Source organism: Phocoena phocoena, chromosome 8, assembly GCF_963924675.1.
Source record: "Phocoena phocoena chromosome 8, mPhoPho1.1, whole genome shotgun sequence".
NCBI lineage: Eukaryota > Metazoa > Chordata > Mammalia > Artiodactyla > Phocoenidae > Phocoena > Phocoena phocoena.
In genome coordinates, this window is record NC_089226.1 from 16,000,149 (window position 1) to 16,016,996 (window position 16,848).

Genomic DNA, 16,848 nt, shown 5'->3' on the forward strand with positions numbered 1-16,848 from the left:
TCTTAGTCTTAGTGGTAGGAGATATTGATTTTACCAATAGAGAAAATATTAGCAGCAAAAATGCCAAGGCTTTCCTAGGTAAACAGTGGTGTTATGCTTCAATGTATTTAATTGCTGTTTAAGTAAGAAAGGTAATACTTAAGAGCTTACTCACTGAGGTTATCTCAAATGTGGTAAATACATCTTTCTGCTTATCATATCGTCCTATATTATATAGCACTGTAAAACTAGATGGCTTAAATATTTTAGTTGTTCAAGATTGAGAACTGTTTGGTGATTCTGATTGATTTTATGTGAATGAACCTTGGAACTTAAAAAAATAAAATAAAAATGTAAAAGAAGCAATACCAGAGTCTCTCAGAGTTCTACTTAGGAATTGGCATGGTGAGACCTTGTCTTGATAACTGCCTGCAAGTCACTTACAGTCACACCTTTCATTTAGTAGATAAGGACCTTGAGGACTGCAGAGGTAAGGTGATATGCCCAAGGTCACAAATGTTTCTAGATCTCAACTCACTCCAGTTCTCTTTTTGCTGTCCCAGTGATTTCTGAATTGTTCTCCAGAGCCCTAGGGTTCTGAAAAATTTTGTCTGTCCCTGAACCTCTTACCCAGAGTTAACCAGAGTAGGTGCTTCTCCCATTCCTCATCTTACGTATTAGAGCTTCTATGAGATTTTGTTCAGAGGGAAAAAGATTCTGCTACTGTATGTGTTAGTTTTTATGTCTTTCCTACCAGAACTCTTTATTCTGTGCCATCTTCTACTCAGAAAAGTACATTTGATTTACTGGAATTTTCTTTGACTTTGTTTCAAAGAATGCAAGTATGATCTCTAAAGAAATCTGTGACCCAGAGATCTCAGGAGAATTCAAAGAGATCTTTAAATAGGGAGGGGTAGGGCTTCCCTGGTGGCATAGTGGTTAAGAATCTGCCTGCCAATGCAGGAGACACGACACAGGTTCGATCCCTGGCCCAGGAAGATCCCACATGCCACGGAGCAACTAAGCCCATGTTCCACAACTACTGAGCCTGCGCTCTAGAGCCCGTGAGCCACAGTTACTGAGCCCATGTGCCACAACTACTGAAGCCACGCGCCTAGAGCCTGTGCTCCACAAGAGAAGCCACTGCAGTGAGAAGCCCATGCACCACAACGAAGAGTAGCCCCCGCTCACTGCAACTAGAGAAAGCCCGCACAGCGAAGACAAAACGCAGCCAAAAATAAAATAAATAAAAATAAAATAAATTAAAAAAAGAATAGGGAGGGATAATTACTTTTAGTGTGAAGTTATTATCAATTAACATTTATTTTCTTTTCCCCCCGCTCTCTATTCTCCCTTCATTTCTCATCTCATAAATCTTGTTCCTTGTGATTTTTTGGATGATGTTTCTCATGGTCTGTTACTTTTCTAAAAAGATATTTATGCAAATACGTCTGTCTTAAATGAAACTATTTCTGATGTCTGGAGATTCTTTTGGGTCTCTTTGGCAGTGAATTAGGAGTTATATCCATTTGCTTAAAAACAATACTGTCATAAGATCAAAAGAGGGCCCAGTAGACAGTGTAATAAATAGGTTGGTTTTTGCTTAAATTGTGGATGCTTTTAATGATTTTAAAAAAAACCCTCACTGATATTAACTATACTTAATATTTTAGTGAATTAATACATAATTATGGTAGCTTATTTAAAAGTAAAATCCTTGCTGGTACTTCTAGTAGCTTTTTAGAATTCTAGACTTGTACTGTAATGTCAATTTAGGACAATTATAGAAAGTCAGAGTTTAGGATGCATGTAATCCTGCTAAGGGAAAGGACGAACAATCTTATTAAATGTTAACCGTGATATGAAGTACATACTTCATGTAGTTGTGTTTTTACATTTAATATGGGTACAATAATGTTAACATACATGTGATATGTATTGGGTTGGCCAAAAAGTTCATTCAGTTTTAAGTAAAAATAAAAAGTCATTTTCACCAAGAACTGAATTGAACAACGTATTCACTAACTGAACAAACGTTTTGGCCAATCTAATAGCAATAATCCATATAATAATGAGCTATACTTTGCTGAAACAGTTTTTCACATTTTTTTCTATGGCACTGTTGTTTATCAACATTCCTCCTCCTGCCTTTAAAATAAATATCAGAAATTTGAGAATTAATTAATGTTCCAGTTAGACTATCCAGGCGAGTGATTTAAGTCAGTTAAACTTCACTGTTCACTTCACATGAGACACAGACATTCATTATGGAAATAAAATCTGTTTGGTTTGAAAATGTGATGACTACTTAATAAAAGGAACTCATTGAAGTCAGAATAAATGCAAGAAGCCACCACACAAAAATATTCCCATTTTGGTGGAATCCCAGGGGGGCATTTCCTGCCAGCACTAATGGTTTGCAGCTGGGATTAGGAAAACCCCTCAGAAGGTACTTGGTGCAGTGTTCCTGATAGGCACAGGGAAGCTGGCTCTAACTCTGGGCTGCTGCAGGGAAGACAGACAGCCCAGTGTTATAACCATTCAGACTAGAAATGCCTGGCTTGACGAAGATGTACATCTTCACAAAGGTGCTTATCTGATAATGGAGATTGCTTCCTATTTTCCCTTAGTCTTCATTACCAAATAATTGGGAGATGCAAAGAGATGAGGAATTTAGAATGGTTTTTCAACTGTTATTGTGTTCCCTTGGTTCAATCAACCTCCTGCTACTGCAGGCTATGTTATTAGGCTTTGGGGGCATATTAATATAATTTAAAACAATTTAAAATATGAACTGTTGCTGACTTTGTTCACTGGGAACAACACTACCATTCATTGTAAGGTTAGCAAGATACTCAGTGTAATAAATCTCCATTGGGGAGATAAGCTCTCTTTCCAGCTGGTGATTTAAAAAGCTTTGAGTGTTCTAGGTGCTGCATCTAAATGTGCCTAACAGTACACAGACTCCTTGACAAATACCGTTCTTGGGAAGAGCACAATCCTTCTGTGAGTCTGAGTCTGTGTTATTTTTACCTATGAGCTGGCACTCTAGGAAGGAGTAGCATGTACTTCATTAAGAAAATTCATCTTGAAATCCATTCAGCTTTCTGCTTCCTTCTGACCTCACAGTCCAGGCCATTGCCAAGTTCTTTACTCACATGTCCAGTCTTTCTTCTCTGGCACGAAAATTTCATCTTTCATAGCTTAATTTCCTACCATAACTTTACATTTCTCCTTGGACTAACTGCTGTTCTGTTTTTCTGTTATTTCAAAACATTTCTGTAACAATTAGTATTGTTTCATTATACCATTTGCTTTGGTAGCCACTTTAAACTATTAGGACTTCCTTGTTAAACCATTTAGCTCTTAGCCTTTTCCTCCCCATTTCTCTGTGCTTTTCTGCCCAATCCCTCCTCTCTGCTCAAAGCTCCTGTTTGCCCTCCAATCTTCTTTGGGCCTTTCCCTCTTTCTTGCCCTTCCTTTAAATTCTTCCTTTAAAAAAGGCTTCAGGGCATCCTTTTAAATAGCTCCCTTAGAATTCAGCCCTCAGTCTCAATCTAAATCCCTCTCTTAGACTTCTGAGATTTGGTCAATCCAAAATAAATACCTGAAAATGGAATGGGGACTGATACTTTGTAAGTAATTCTAACCTTACCTTCATGTTTTTTATCAACTCCATCCTCTTCTCCTATCTCCCCCCATCCCTTTTTAAAGATCTTTTTGTTCAGTTCATTTAAGTGGTAAACCTACAGGCCAGGAGTTGATTTAATGTTCTGTAAAGCATACAAAGTATTGTTGGCACCATGTAAATGTTAAGATAACAACAACAATAATGTCAGTTAGGCTGAGGGAGTTGCCCATTGTGTTAGAGACATTCCTAGGACTTCTGTTTTCTGAGACGGTTAATGTTAACCAGATGGGAATTACTGGAACTGATAAGTTATTTTCTTTTTTGCCTTAAAAATGTCCCTTCTATGCCTTGAATTCCAAGTCGTCACCCGAAAATTTTCATTTATTAATTATGCGCAATATACCGTGTTCCACCTTAGAAATACTTCCAAGAATAATGCATGTTTCATGGTATATTTTGTCACTGCAGGTAAGCTCTCAATTCTCTATCCCCCAGACATTGTGCATGCGTGAATTATTTTATTTTCCCTGTTCAGTACAGCCCAAACAGAGAAGTATAGAAAAATAAAAATCACCTAAAGACCGGCTAGATATTTTAAACAATAGTTGAATCTTTTTTTTTTCCTTTTTCTTTTATTTAAAACTATAGTTGACTCTTGAACAACACCGGGATTAATCCACATAAAACTTACTGTTGGCCCTCCACATCCCTGATTCCTCCACATCTGTGGAGTCAACCAGCCATGGACTGTGTAGTACTGTAGTGTTTACTATCAAGAAAAATCCATGTATAAGTGGGCCCTAGCAGTTCAAACCCACATTGTTCAGGGTCAACTGTATTTCCTTTGGGATTCATTGAGAGCTGATTGACCATTATCGTTGGTGGTCATGTTGAATCCTCCTGTCTGAAGTTGGCTAGAATCCTAACATCTCAGTCATTCCTTAGGCTTGACAGCTGCATATTTTCCCAGAAACAGTTATGATGGTATGTAAAATGGATGGAGTAATGGGTTCTTTCCAAATGTATGTCTTTGCCCCTTAGTACTTGATCTGAATATTTGTTACAAACTAAAATACCAACTCCTTGATTGGTTCCAGCGCAAAGGTCAGGATCTTCCCAAGAGTATGACCAGCCTACGTCCTGACCGTGGTACATGTGGTACATCTTTACTCGTGGCCATTTAGTGCTTGGCTGGTTTAGCCTTATAGTCTAGCTTGTGTAGTTTGTGGTGGTTTTGGGTTGCATTAAACCTGTTTCCTGATGACAATTCTATTTTCTAGTAAGTTTAAAAGGAAAAAGCTTTTCACCAAGGCTGATTGCAAAGACATTTAAATTCCTTTTCTGGAAGCCATCTCAACTGAGAATGAATTAATTCTTATAGAAGGAATTAAGTCCTACAGGAAAAAAAATTTGAGTGAAGATTTCCTCAGTTTTCCCCAAAGGTGGCACTGAAACTGTGCAGCCCAGATGGGGGCGTGAACCCACGGTCTCTGAATTGAGATCACACCTGGGCTCAGGACTGAATGAAGCTCAGTTTCTTGATGTCTCGTCACAGAAAGAGTTCAGTGAGAGACAAAGTGACTGGTAAGAAGCGGATCTATTTAGAGTGAAACACACTCCACAGACAGAATGTGGGCCATCGCAGAAGGTGAGAGGCCCCGAAATATGACATGATTAGTTTTTATGGGCTGGGTAATTCCGTAGCCTAATGAGTGGGAGAATTATTCCAATTATTTTGGGGAAGGGGTGGGGATTTCCAGGAATTGGGCCGCCGCTCACTTTTTGACCTTTTATGGTTAGCCTCAGACAGTCAAGGCTCTGGTGGGTGTGTCATTTAGCATATGCTAATGTATTACAATGAGCATATAATGAGGCTTAAGGTCCAGTGGAAGTCACATCTTCCGCCATCTTGGACTTAGTTGGTTCTAACCAGTTTTTGTCATGTCCTATGGCTATGTCATTCTTTTAAAGGTTGTGTTCTGCCCCCTTCCCTCCTGTTTCAGTACCATTCTAGATACCTAGGCGAGAAGTTAATTCATTACATACAGTGATGCCTTGTTGTTCTCAATGTTTGATCCAGGGACCCCCCCCCCAGAGTCTCCAAAACTCTTTCAGTGAGTCCCTAGGTCAAAACTGTTTTTATAAATATTGAAACATTATTTTCATTTTTCACTCTCATTCTCTCATAATTATGCAGTGGAGATTTCAAAAGACCATCTGATGTTTGATGATATGATTACTCTGATGGCTGATGAAATGTGTATTCTTCTGCTTTAAAATTTTGTTTTAATTTCTAATTGTAATTTTAATCTAATTTCTAAGTAAATATTGATAGATATTACCCATATAAACAAAACTTCTTTGAAGGTTCTCAGTAATTTTTAAGAGAAGGAATCCCAAGACCAAAAAGTTTGAGAACTGCTGTAAAACTGAGTGTAAAACTTAATTGTCTCACAGAATCCCTGTTGAGAGTAGCTGCTAGTGAGCTGCTCCAGGGCACTGCCTTAAGCCAGTCAGTTGCTCAGTAAACAATTTTTAATGGAATTAAATTGAGTTCTTGGAATGCAACTTTTGAGACCTTATTTAAGATTCTCCCCGAGGCAGTGTTGAGCATTGAGTGCCTTGTAGCCTGCCAAGTTTCTTTGAGATAGGTGGCTGGCAATTCTCAGTATTGGGTCAAGTATTTCAGAAGTCATTTTCGTGGAATACCGGCTTTAATTGGTAGCTTATTGGTATCATCTAGACCAGTGCTGTCCAATAAAATGAGGGCCATGTATATAATTTTTACTTTTTGAGTAGTCATATTTCAAAAAGTAAAAACAGGTGAAATTAGTTAGGTTCCCCCCACCCCTCTTTATTGAAGTGTAATTAACAAATAAAATTGTAAGATACTTAAATTGTTCAATGTGATGTTTTGATATGTATGCACTGTGAAAGGGTTTACCCCTTGAGTTAATTAACATATCTATCACCTGACATACTTATCTTTTTTTCTATATGGTGAGAATATTTAAGTTTTACTCTCAACAGATTTCAATGATACAGCACAGTGTTATCAACTGTAGTCATCATTTTTTACATTAGATCCTCAGACCTTATTCATTTTATAACTGAAAGTTTGTACCCTTTTACCAACCTCTCCCTATTTTCCCCACCTCTCAGCCCCTGGCAACCACTTTTCTACTTTCTGTTTCTATGAGTTTGGCTCTTTCTTTCTTTTGTTCGTTTGTTCTTTTCGTTCTTTTTTAAATTTTACATGTAGGTGATACCATGCGGTAATGTGATATTTGTCTTTGACTTATTTCACTTAGGATAATGTCCTCCAAGTTCATCCACTGGTTGCAAATGACAGGATTTCCTTTTTTAAGGCTCTATAATATTCAGTAGTATACATACACCACATTTTTTTATCCGTTCATCTGTGATGGACGCTTAGGTCATTTCTGGTGCCTTGACTGTTGAATGAACATCAGAGTACAGATAATCTCTTTGAGATGATGATTTTGTTTCCTTTCGTTTCCCACCCAGAAGTGAGATTGCTGGATCATATGGTAGTTTTATTTTTTAATTTCTTGAGGAACCTCCATACTGTTTTCAGAGTGGCTGTACCAGTTTACATTCCCACCACCAGTGTAAAAGGGTTCCCCTTTCTCCATTTCCTTGCCAGCATTTATCTTTTTTGTTTTTTTTGGTTTTTTTTGCGGTGCGCGGGCCTCTCACTGTTGTGGCCTCTCCTGTTGTGGAGCACGTGCAGGCCCAGCGGCCATGGCTTACAGGCCCAGCCGCTCCGCGGCATGTGGGATCCTCCCGGACCGGGGCACGAATCTGTGTCCCCTGCATCGGCAGGAGGACTCTCAACCACTGCACCACCAAGGGAAGCCCTCTTTTGTGTTTTTGATAGTAGACATCCTAACAGGCAGGAGGTGGTGTCTCATTGTGGTTTTGATTTGCATTTCCCTGGTGACTAGTGATGTTGAATACCATTTCATGTACCTGTTGGCCATTTGTATGTCCTCCTTGGAAATATGTCTGTTTAGGTCCTTTGCCCATTTTTGAATTGGGTTTTTTTTTTTTAAACTGAGCTGTATGAATTCCTTCTATATTTTGGTTAGTAATCCCTTATCAGATATGTGATTTGTAAATATTTTTCCCATTCCATAGGATTGCCTTTTCATTGAAATTAGTTTTAATAATATATTTTATTTACCTAGTATATCCAGAATGTTATTTCTACATGTAATCAATGTACAAATTATCAGTAAGATAGTTTATATTCCCTTTTTAATATTAAGTCTTTGAAATCTGGTGTATATTTTACGTGCACATTTCAAGTGCTCAGTAATCACATGTGGCTGGTGCCTACTATATTAGACAGCACACTGTGTGTGATCTGACACAGTGATGAGGAGTAGAAATGCTCGTGGTCGCGGGTCATATGGTTCAAGACTTATTAGGAGGTCAAGCAGCTGGTAGGACTTGTTAATGATTCTGCTGTTGTTCCTTATAAAATTCTCTTCTTTTCTGCCCATCTCAATTCTGTCTCTTCTCAAGTTCTCTCTTCTTTGTGAAGTCTTTCCCTATGTCTACTTATTCTCCCCCCAAGTGAAGGTCATACTTCATCCTCTTTTCTACTTATACTGTGTACATAGCTTTACTGATTGTATTTCCAATGTTGTATAGTTGGCTGTTTCACATACGTCTTTACTAGATTGTGAGCTCATTGAAGTGAAGGCTGTGTCTGGTTAATCTCTGAAACTCAAGCTACACCCACCTCATTTTATCACATTCCATCATTAGGCAGGGCTTAACTCTGAATTGAGCTGAAATTTGTCTGCCTGTGCCTTTCTCCCATTAGTCTTCATTCTACATCTGAAACAGCTCCAAACAAAGTTATTGTTACGTTGGTCATTCATACATTTGAATCATCTACCACATGTAGTTCCATACTGTCTTTATATCCTTGGGCTAAACTTTTTAGTATTGACATTTTTGCTTCCCTGTTTTTTCTTTTTCCTTTTTTTCTCAATTAGTATAAATTTTATTTTCTTCCCCCAGTGTATAGAATCATAGAATTTTAAGAACTGAAAGGGGCTAGAATTTGCCTAGTCCTGGTCCTTCGTCCAACTAGTATTCATTGATTACATACTGATTGAGTAATTGAAGCTGAGATATAGAGATATTGGGGGGCACCCCAATATTTTGAGTATTTCACTGAGAATAATGAAGAAGTTTAGATTTAGTAATTTTAAAAAGTCTTTCATCGTTCATTCTGTTTTTAAATATGTATGCTGCTGAGTGTCTTAAGAATTATGAGCAAAGTAGAAAGCTGTTTTATGCTGAAGCAGTGTATATACAGCACAGAAAGATCTCCAGATTTTTGGAGGGTTATCATTGAGAATTTGATTCCAAAGCTGAGATACCTGGGCTTCAATCTTGGCTCTACCACATACTAGCTATAAATTACTTAATCTTGGGTAATTACTTAATCTCTTTGTGTCTCCGTTTCCATATTTGTAGAATAAGGTTGATAATAATATGGAGTGTTGTAAGGTTTAAATGAGTCAGTACTTGCAAAGCACTAAGGATTATGCCTGGCATACAGTTAGTGTTCAGTATATAGCAACTGCTGCTGGTACCACCACCACCATCACCACTACTACTACTGTTATTGAGTTACAGAAGCACCTGGTGAGGTGTGGGATGCACCTGTGGAATTTCTGGTCCGCCCTTACTAAGTCGTCACTTACTTATGATATAAGCTTCTTGTCTTAATAAGAGGCCCTACATACCATTCTCTGCACCCAGCATGATTTGCCTAAAATGTAACCGTATCTGCGGAGTAATGAAGTATTTTGTCCTGGGGTTTTACTGTAGCAGCAATTTAAGAAATGGCAGAAGACCCATTAGCTTTAGGAGTCTGTTCCTTTGAGACCAACTTGCTAGGAATCCATTTCCTGTCTTCCTCCCTCCCTTCCTCCCTCCCTCCCTCCCTCCCTCCCTTCGTTCCTTTCTTCACTGGGTCTTTGTTGCTGTATGCAGGCTTTCTCTAGTTGCGGTGAGCGGGGGCTACTCTTCGTCGTGGTGCGTAGGCTTCTCATTGCGGTGACTTCTCTTGTTGCAGAGCACGGGCTCTAGGCGTGTGGACTTCAGTAGTTGTGGCACGTGGGCTTCAGTAGTTGTGGCTCGCGGGCTCTAGAGAGCAGGCTCAGTAGTTGTGGCGCATGGGCTTAGTAGCTCCGTGGCATGTAGAATCTTCGCGGACCAGGGCTCGAACCTGTGTCCCCTGCATTGGCAGGCAGATTCTTAACCACTGCGCCACCAGGGAAGTCCATTTTCTGTCTTTCTAAAAAGAGTGAATTTATTTTCTTCATTGGCATTCTGTAAACAAAATACTGGCAGTTTGTATTTTGTGGAATACGTTTTAAAGTGGATTTAATTTTCCTTAGTAAACGCCTTTTAATAATGCATCAGAGGGCTTCCCTGGTGGCTCAGTGGTTAAGAATCTGCCTGCCAATGCAGGGGACACGGGTTCGAGCCCTGGTCCAGGAAGATCCCACATGCTGCAGAGCAGCTAAGCCTGTGCGCCACAACTGCTAAGCCCGTGTGCCTAGAGTCCATGCTCTCCAACAAGAGAAGCCACCGCAGCGAAGAGTAGGCCCCGCTCGCCACAACTAGATAAAGCCCGTGTGCAGCAAGGAAGAGGCAACACAGCCAAAAATAAATAAATTAAATAAATAAATTTATTAAAAAATAATAAATAATGCATCAGAGTAAATTTTCTTTCTCTGTTGTCAGGTTGCTATCAAGATCATAGATAAGACCCAGCTGGATGAAGAAAACTTGAAGAAGATTTTCCGAGAAGTTCAAATTATGAAGATGCTTTGCCACCCCCATATTATCAGGCTTTACCAGGTAGGATCACTAGTGGTGTAGCGTATGGTAACAAAGAACCCAGAATGGTCACTTGTGTCTGTGGTTACTTTTGAAGGGAAGGTGGATGGGTGAACATCTGCAACTTTTTTTTGTTTCTGTGTTCATATATTCATCCTACTATTTATCCTACCCTATTATCCCCCAACTCAGTACTTCTGTTTCCCTTGGGTATTTACTGGTAAGGTCTAACTTACCTAAGTAGGCCTTTATAATTTGTTCTTTAAAACTTGGATGCCATTCTTAGAGTTACACAAAAAGGTTATTTACAAGATGATGAGAACTTACTTATTTAGGTCAGAATCTTAAAGCAGAATGGGAAACCCAAAAGGAACAGAATTTTGAGGGGTGAAAGTAATATTAATTTTTACAATATTAAATACTAATTTCTGTGATCATGTTATGAATTATGATCATGTTATGAATTATGTTCATAACATGTTATGAATGAACATGTTATGATCATGTTATGAATTATGATCATGTTATGATGGCAAAGGATATTTTAAGTATGGCTTCTTGTATGAGTCAGAGCCTACCTCCTTTCTATTCTAACAGGGTACTAGACTTAGTTTTCTAAGATAGCATTTGATTACTTTGATAACCAAGAGATTGATTCTGTGTAATGGAAGAGATTTCTGTTCTAGTTTTCTTATCTTCCAAGAAGCATGCATATTTCATGCCTTCATCAAAAGTCATTCCCTAGCCTTACTGCAAAAGCAGTAAATCTAATGGCTGGAATTTTAAGCCACATAGGGGAGGACCTTGCCTTAGCAGACTGGTAGAGGAGGTATTTTGGGAGAGGTAGAGCTTTGAGGTGCTTCTCAAATTGCAGCGTGTTGGCAGCCATGAGCTCTGCCTGTACATAGGGCCAGCCCTGCTCACTGCTTTCTACCAGATCAGCCATCACCTGGTTCTGCAGGATGTGGCCACCCCCTCAATTCATTTGCTGCTGTTAGTCAGCAGTAAGTGGTTACTGGCCCAGATCCGGGATCATGTGTAAGAGTGTGAAGAGTACATTGACCAAGGCCCAAAGGGGAAGCTTTCATAGTCTGTTGCTTTCATGGGAAAGGAAGCATGTCTTGATATTAATGTATACGGTTAAGGCTACAGTGTTAGGGCTCGTCTCTGGCATCAGCTGCTCACATAATGAAATGAATTAGATCAGCTTGTTGAAATCCGTCACACTAAATTATGTTGAACCACACCTCCACTGTACCCCAGATGGAAACCCATGAAAGGTTTCTGGGGTTGCCTGAAGACCTGTATCTGCAAACTCAGAGGTGTCTAACCTCTGCTTCCTTCCTATCCTGACAGGTTGAGTAAACTTCTTGACCTCACTTTTTTTTTTCTTGCGGTACGCGGGCCTCTCACCTCTGTGGCCTCTCCTGTTGCGGAGCAAAGGCTCCGGATGCGCAGGCTCAGCAGCCATGGCTCACGGGCCCAGCCGCTCCGTGGCATGTGGGATCTTCCCGGACCTGGGCACGAACCCTTGTCCCCTGCATCAGCAGGTGGACTCTCAACCACTGCGCCACCAGGGAAGCCCTTGACCTCACTTTTTAAAGTAAATCATCTTTAAATAGTTGTAGAGCTTATTAGGCTGATCTTTCTCAAGAGGTTAACTTATAGGTACTAACCTTATAACCGAAATCTGCAAATTTACCTTTCTTACCCAAGATTTCATTAGCCTATAAGGTTTATATACTTTCAGCCCTGGCTTTGAACATTGCCCTTTCTTAAGCTTTAATTTTGCTCTCTGGCAGCTAATATTGTTAATGGGAGATTCTGAACTGCCAAGGTGAAGAGTGGCTGTTGAATTGTCAAGGCAGTTTTCACGTCATTTGTTAAAGCTTTAGTCTGTTCGGGTTTATAGAGTGAGCCAAATATAGATAACTATATAGGAAAATTTTAGAACTCCTGAAAAGTTCTTTTTAAAAAAATCTGAAATTAAAAACAACACTGTAAATCAACTGTACTTCAATAAAATTTAAAAAATTTACAGTCAATAAAAGGCCTGGTACAAAGGAGAGATACATTATGACATTTTTTTTTCTTTTCTTTTTTTCCCTAAACAACTGCATATGTTTAGTGTACTTACTTTTTGTTATATGAGTCAACATATAAAGAACTTGGAAGCAATACATGTAACAGTGGGCTAGTATCACCAGTCTATAGAGAGTTTTTAAATTAAAGTGAAAAAAGTGACACAGTTATTAGATTGAAAAATTAAAAGAATGTGCACACATACAATGGAGTACTATGAAACTATTGAAAAGAAGAAATAGATCTATTATTATAAGGTAATGTATGATACTGTTTTGGTATTAATGTATAGAGATGTCAAAAATAAAGTGACTAGGGAATGATTTGATAAAATAATTAACCTTGAAGCATAGTGCAAGTGTAAAACTGTATTGCCTACTATGATAGCCACATGTGGTTATTGTGTATTAACATGTGGCTAGAGTGAATGAGGAACTGGATTTTTACTTTCACTTAATATTAATGTAAATATAAAAATTGGAGCTGTTTACAATTAAAAGTTTTTGAAATAATATTAATGATAATAAAATATATTATTAGAATTAACTTTTTCTTTTTTAATGTAGCTACTAGAAAAGTTAAAATTATATATGAGACTCACAATGTTTCTATTGGACAGCACTGCTCTAAAATGTTATAGAATAAGCTATAAACAGTGTTTCCACTGAGGAATAAAATGGAGGGGGTTGGAAAGAGGAAAACCGTCTTTTGTTTATATACTGGGTATTTAAAATGTTTATAATGAACATATATACTCATATATTACTTTAATAAATATTTAATGAAAAAGGTAAAAAGGAAGAAGGAACTGACAACACACTACAACTAATTTTGTAAACAGTGGCAAAATAGAGACTAAGATAAAAATACAAGTAAGTCGTTTATATTATTGAAGTGTTGAATATTTATATTATCGTTCCCAGTTTTGAATAAAAGGATGGCGGACAGGAAAGTTGTCATTTCCATTTAAAAAAAGCACAGCCATATGTGATATTTGTGCATTTCTTAAGTGATCCTGTTATTCTCCCTAAGTTTTGTTTTGGTTGGGTTTTGCGGGGGACATTTTTGAACTTCAAGTGATCACTGTCGAATGTGAACTTTTTGGTTCTTGGCAGCTTCTTTGCTTCTCAGTTTTGTGGAGCTTAAAAGATTGCAGAGGCCTCCTGGGATGACAAAAGGACTCTCTCAAGTAGTAAATATTTCCTACTTTTAAGAACTTGGAGGAATACCTGTTTTCCCCCTTTCTTCTTAATAACGTTTATGTCTGTCACCCTCCCAGTCCCCTGATGTTTTAAGTTTCCTTTAGGCAGTAATGGTTATTAATACTTCAAATGACAAAAGAAGATTCATTAGTTTCTCTTCCTGTGATATCAGCCTGTCATTTGTATCACTGTCACTTTCCTGCCTTTGCACCAGGTTATGGAGACAGAACGGATGATTTATCTGGTGACAGAATATGCTAGTGGAGGGGAAATATTTGGTAAGTACATTTACTGCATTCTTCAAACAGCTATTGAGCACACCACGGCAAACTTAAAATAGCCGTTCGATGCCTTTGTCACTTGAGCAGCTGTGACTTGATGCTGTCCTTCAGTGCTGTCATTTTCTATCAACAAAGTAATTTTAATTATTTTTGATTCATCTCTTTAAGTCTTCACCATCTTTGTTTCCTTAGCAAAGGTGTTTTGTTTATTTCAGCAAGGTGTTGATGGTTGAGATTAAAGATCTTCAAAAACAAACATTTCTCTGACTTTTGTGGGTCTTTCCTATTGCCAGATTCTAATTGGGGTGACCAAGTGTGACAGAACGCTTACAAGTGTGGTGGGCCTCTGTTGTGTGTGAAATAGCCACTCGGAGCAAACAGTCTCACCCTAATGCATTCTTTAACATTTATTTAAATATAACATGTAACTCTGTTCCTTACCATGTGTTCACAGTTCCCTTAATGATTCTTGTAATTTAGGACGTTTTGTCTTCAGTAGCTATTCTTTTTTTCCTCTAACACTTAGGTTAGCACAACATCAGAATTAAGCAGGAGAATTTGTTACCAGGAAATATGACTTTTTGAGGTGGTAAAAACTGGGCCCCCCCATTTTTTTTTTTTATTTTTGGTAGCAATGATAAATGGAGCCAAATAGAGATAATGACTAAACTTTCAAATCTAGATTGACATGTCTTTTTATTTTTAAATTTTATTTCTTTTTTGGCATGTGAATATAGAGAAAGGTTTCTTCTTATATATTTTAGGTTTATTTAGTTTATTTTTTTAGATTTTGTTTTAGTTTAAATCTGGATGGTAAGAATTTTTTTAATTTTCAACATATTGGCACTTCGTTATTTAAAATATATTAAAAAGCATGATATCACTTTTAAAGTGGAATCTTCTCATTAGTGACTGTGAGTTGTGACTATGAATATTTTGGTATGTTAAACTTTCCCCATAAATCTGACAATTTTGTATCCAAGAATCTTCAAAATAAGTGCGAGTCTTTTTTAAAGGAGGTATCACTTCTTAATGACATTTTTGCTTGGCTTTGCATCTGTGCTTATGCATAATGGTAATCTTGGGAGCAAAGAGACCTTGTCATCTTAATGTTCATAATAATCAAAGAACCAAACACAGTGCACATCATACCTATTTTGCTCTTTAGGAAAACAGATTTCAAAAGTACAGAAAAGATAAAAGATAGATTCTTTGTGGGAATGTAGCTCAAGGCATGAGGAAACAGAGTAGTACTTCTCATGGTATTATTATAAAAGATCTGAAGGAGGAAGAAATTGATGTATCACCTAAAGAAATCATTGTGCCTGCACAGGGATATAACTGTCTCATGAGGTCTCATTTTTAAAAGTATCTGTATCAGAGATGAAGGGACGGGCTTAATCAAGAACATGAGCTTTGGAGGCAGTTATACCTGGTTTTGAATCAGATTGTTGCCACTATTTGCTTTTTTACTGGGATTTTGGAACTCAGTTTCATGGTCTATAAAAGTCAGAACTGTCATATCTGCCTTACAGTTGTGAAGATAAAATGAGATAGCACATATACAGCCCCGGCACTTTGCTTCCTTCACCTCCATGTTAGATGACAAATGGGTGATCAACTTTTTTTTTTTTTTTTTAACATCTTTATTGGGGTATAATTGCTTTACAATGGTGTGTTAGTTTCTGCTTTATAACAAAGTAAATCAGTTATACATATACATATGTTCCCATATCTCTTCCCTCTTGCGTCTCCCTCCCTCCCACCCTCCCTATACCACCCCTCCAGGCGGTCACAAAGCACCGAGCCGATATCCCTGTGCCATGCGGCTGCTTCCCACTAGCTATCTACCTTACGTTCGTTAGTGTATATATGTCCATGCCTCTCTCTTGCCCTGTCACAGCTCACCCTTCCCCCTCCCCATATCCTCAAGTCCGTTCTCCAGTAGGTCTGTGTCTTTATTCCTGTCTTACCCCTAGGTTCTTCATGACATTTTTTTTTCTTAAATTCCATATATATGTGTTAGCATACAGTATTTGTCTTCTTCTTTCTGACTTACTTCACTCTGTATGACAGACTCTAGGTCTATCCACCTCATTACAAATAGCTCAATTTCGTTTCTTTTTATGGCTGAGTAATATTCCATTGTATATATGTGCCACATCTTCTTTATCCATTCATCCGGTGATGGGCACTTAGGTTGTTTCCATCTCCAGGCTATTGTAAATAGAGCTGCAATGAACATTTTGGTACATGACTCTGTATGAATTTTGGTTTTCTCAGGGTATATGCCCAGTAGTGGGATTGCTGGGTCATATGGTAGTTCTATTTGTAGTTTTTTAAGGAACCTCCATACTGTTCTCCATAGTGGCTGAACCAATTCACATTGCCACCAGCAGTGCAAGAGTGTTCCCTTTTCTCCACACCCTCTCCAGCATTTATTGTTTCTAGATTTTATGATGATGGCCATTCTGACTGGTGTGAGATGATATCTCATTGTAGTTTTGATTTGCATTTCTCTAATGATTAATGATGTTGAGCATTCTTTCATGTGTTTGTTGGCAGTCTGTATATCTTCTTTGGAGAAATGTCTGTTTAGGTCTTCTGCCCATTTTTGGATTGCGTTGTTTGTTTTTTTATTATTGAGCTGCATGAGCTGCTTGTAAATTTTGGAGGTTAATCCTTTGTCAGTTGCTTCATTTGCAAATATTTGCTCCCATTCTGAGGGTTGTCTTTTGGTCTTGTTTATGGTTTCCTTTGCTGAGCAAAAGCTTTGAAGTTT

The 16,848-nt window shown here is 38.1% G+C and overlaps 1 protein-coding gene across 2 annotated transcripts in view; it reads left to right on the forward strand.

The window, feature by feature from the left end:
- Positions 1-16,848, forward strand: part of SIK3 (SIK family kinase 3) — a 245,690-nt gene that overhangs the window by 128,591 nt on the left and 100,251 nt on the right. For both annotated transcript variants that reach the window (XM_065881599.1, XM_065881600.1), the window contains exons 2-3: positions 10,406-10,522; positions 14,000-14,063. In XM_065881599.1, coding sequence (XP_065737671.1) covers positions 10,406-10,522; positions 14,000-14,063 — 181 coding nt within the window. The remainder of the gene's footprint in view (positions 1-10,405; positions 10,523-13,999; positions 14,064-16,848) is intronic.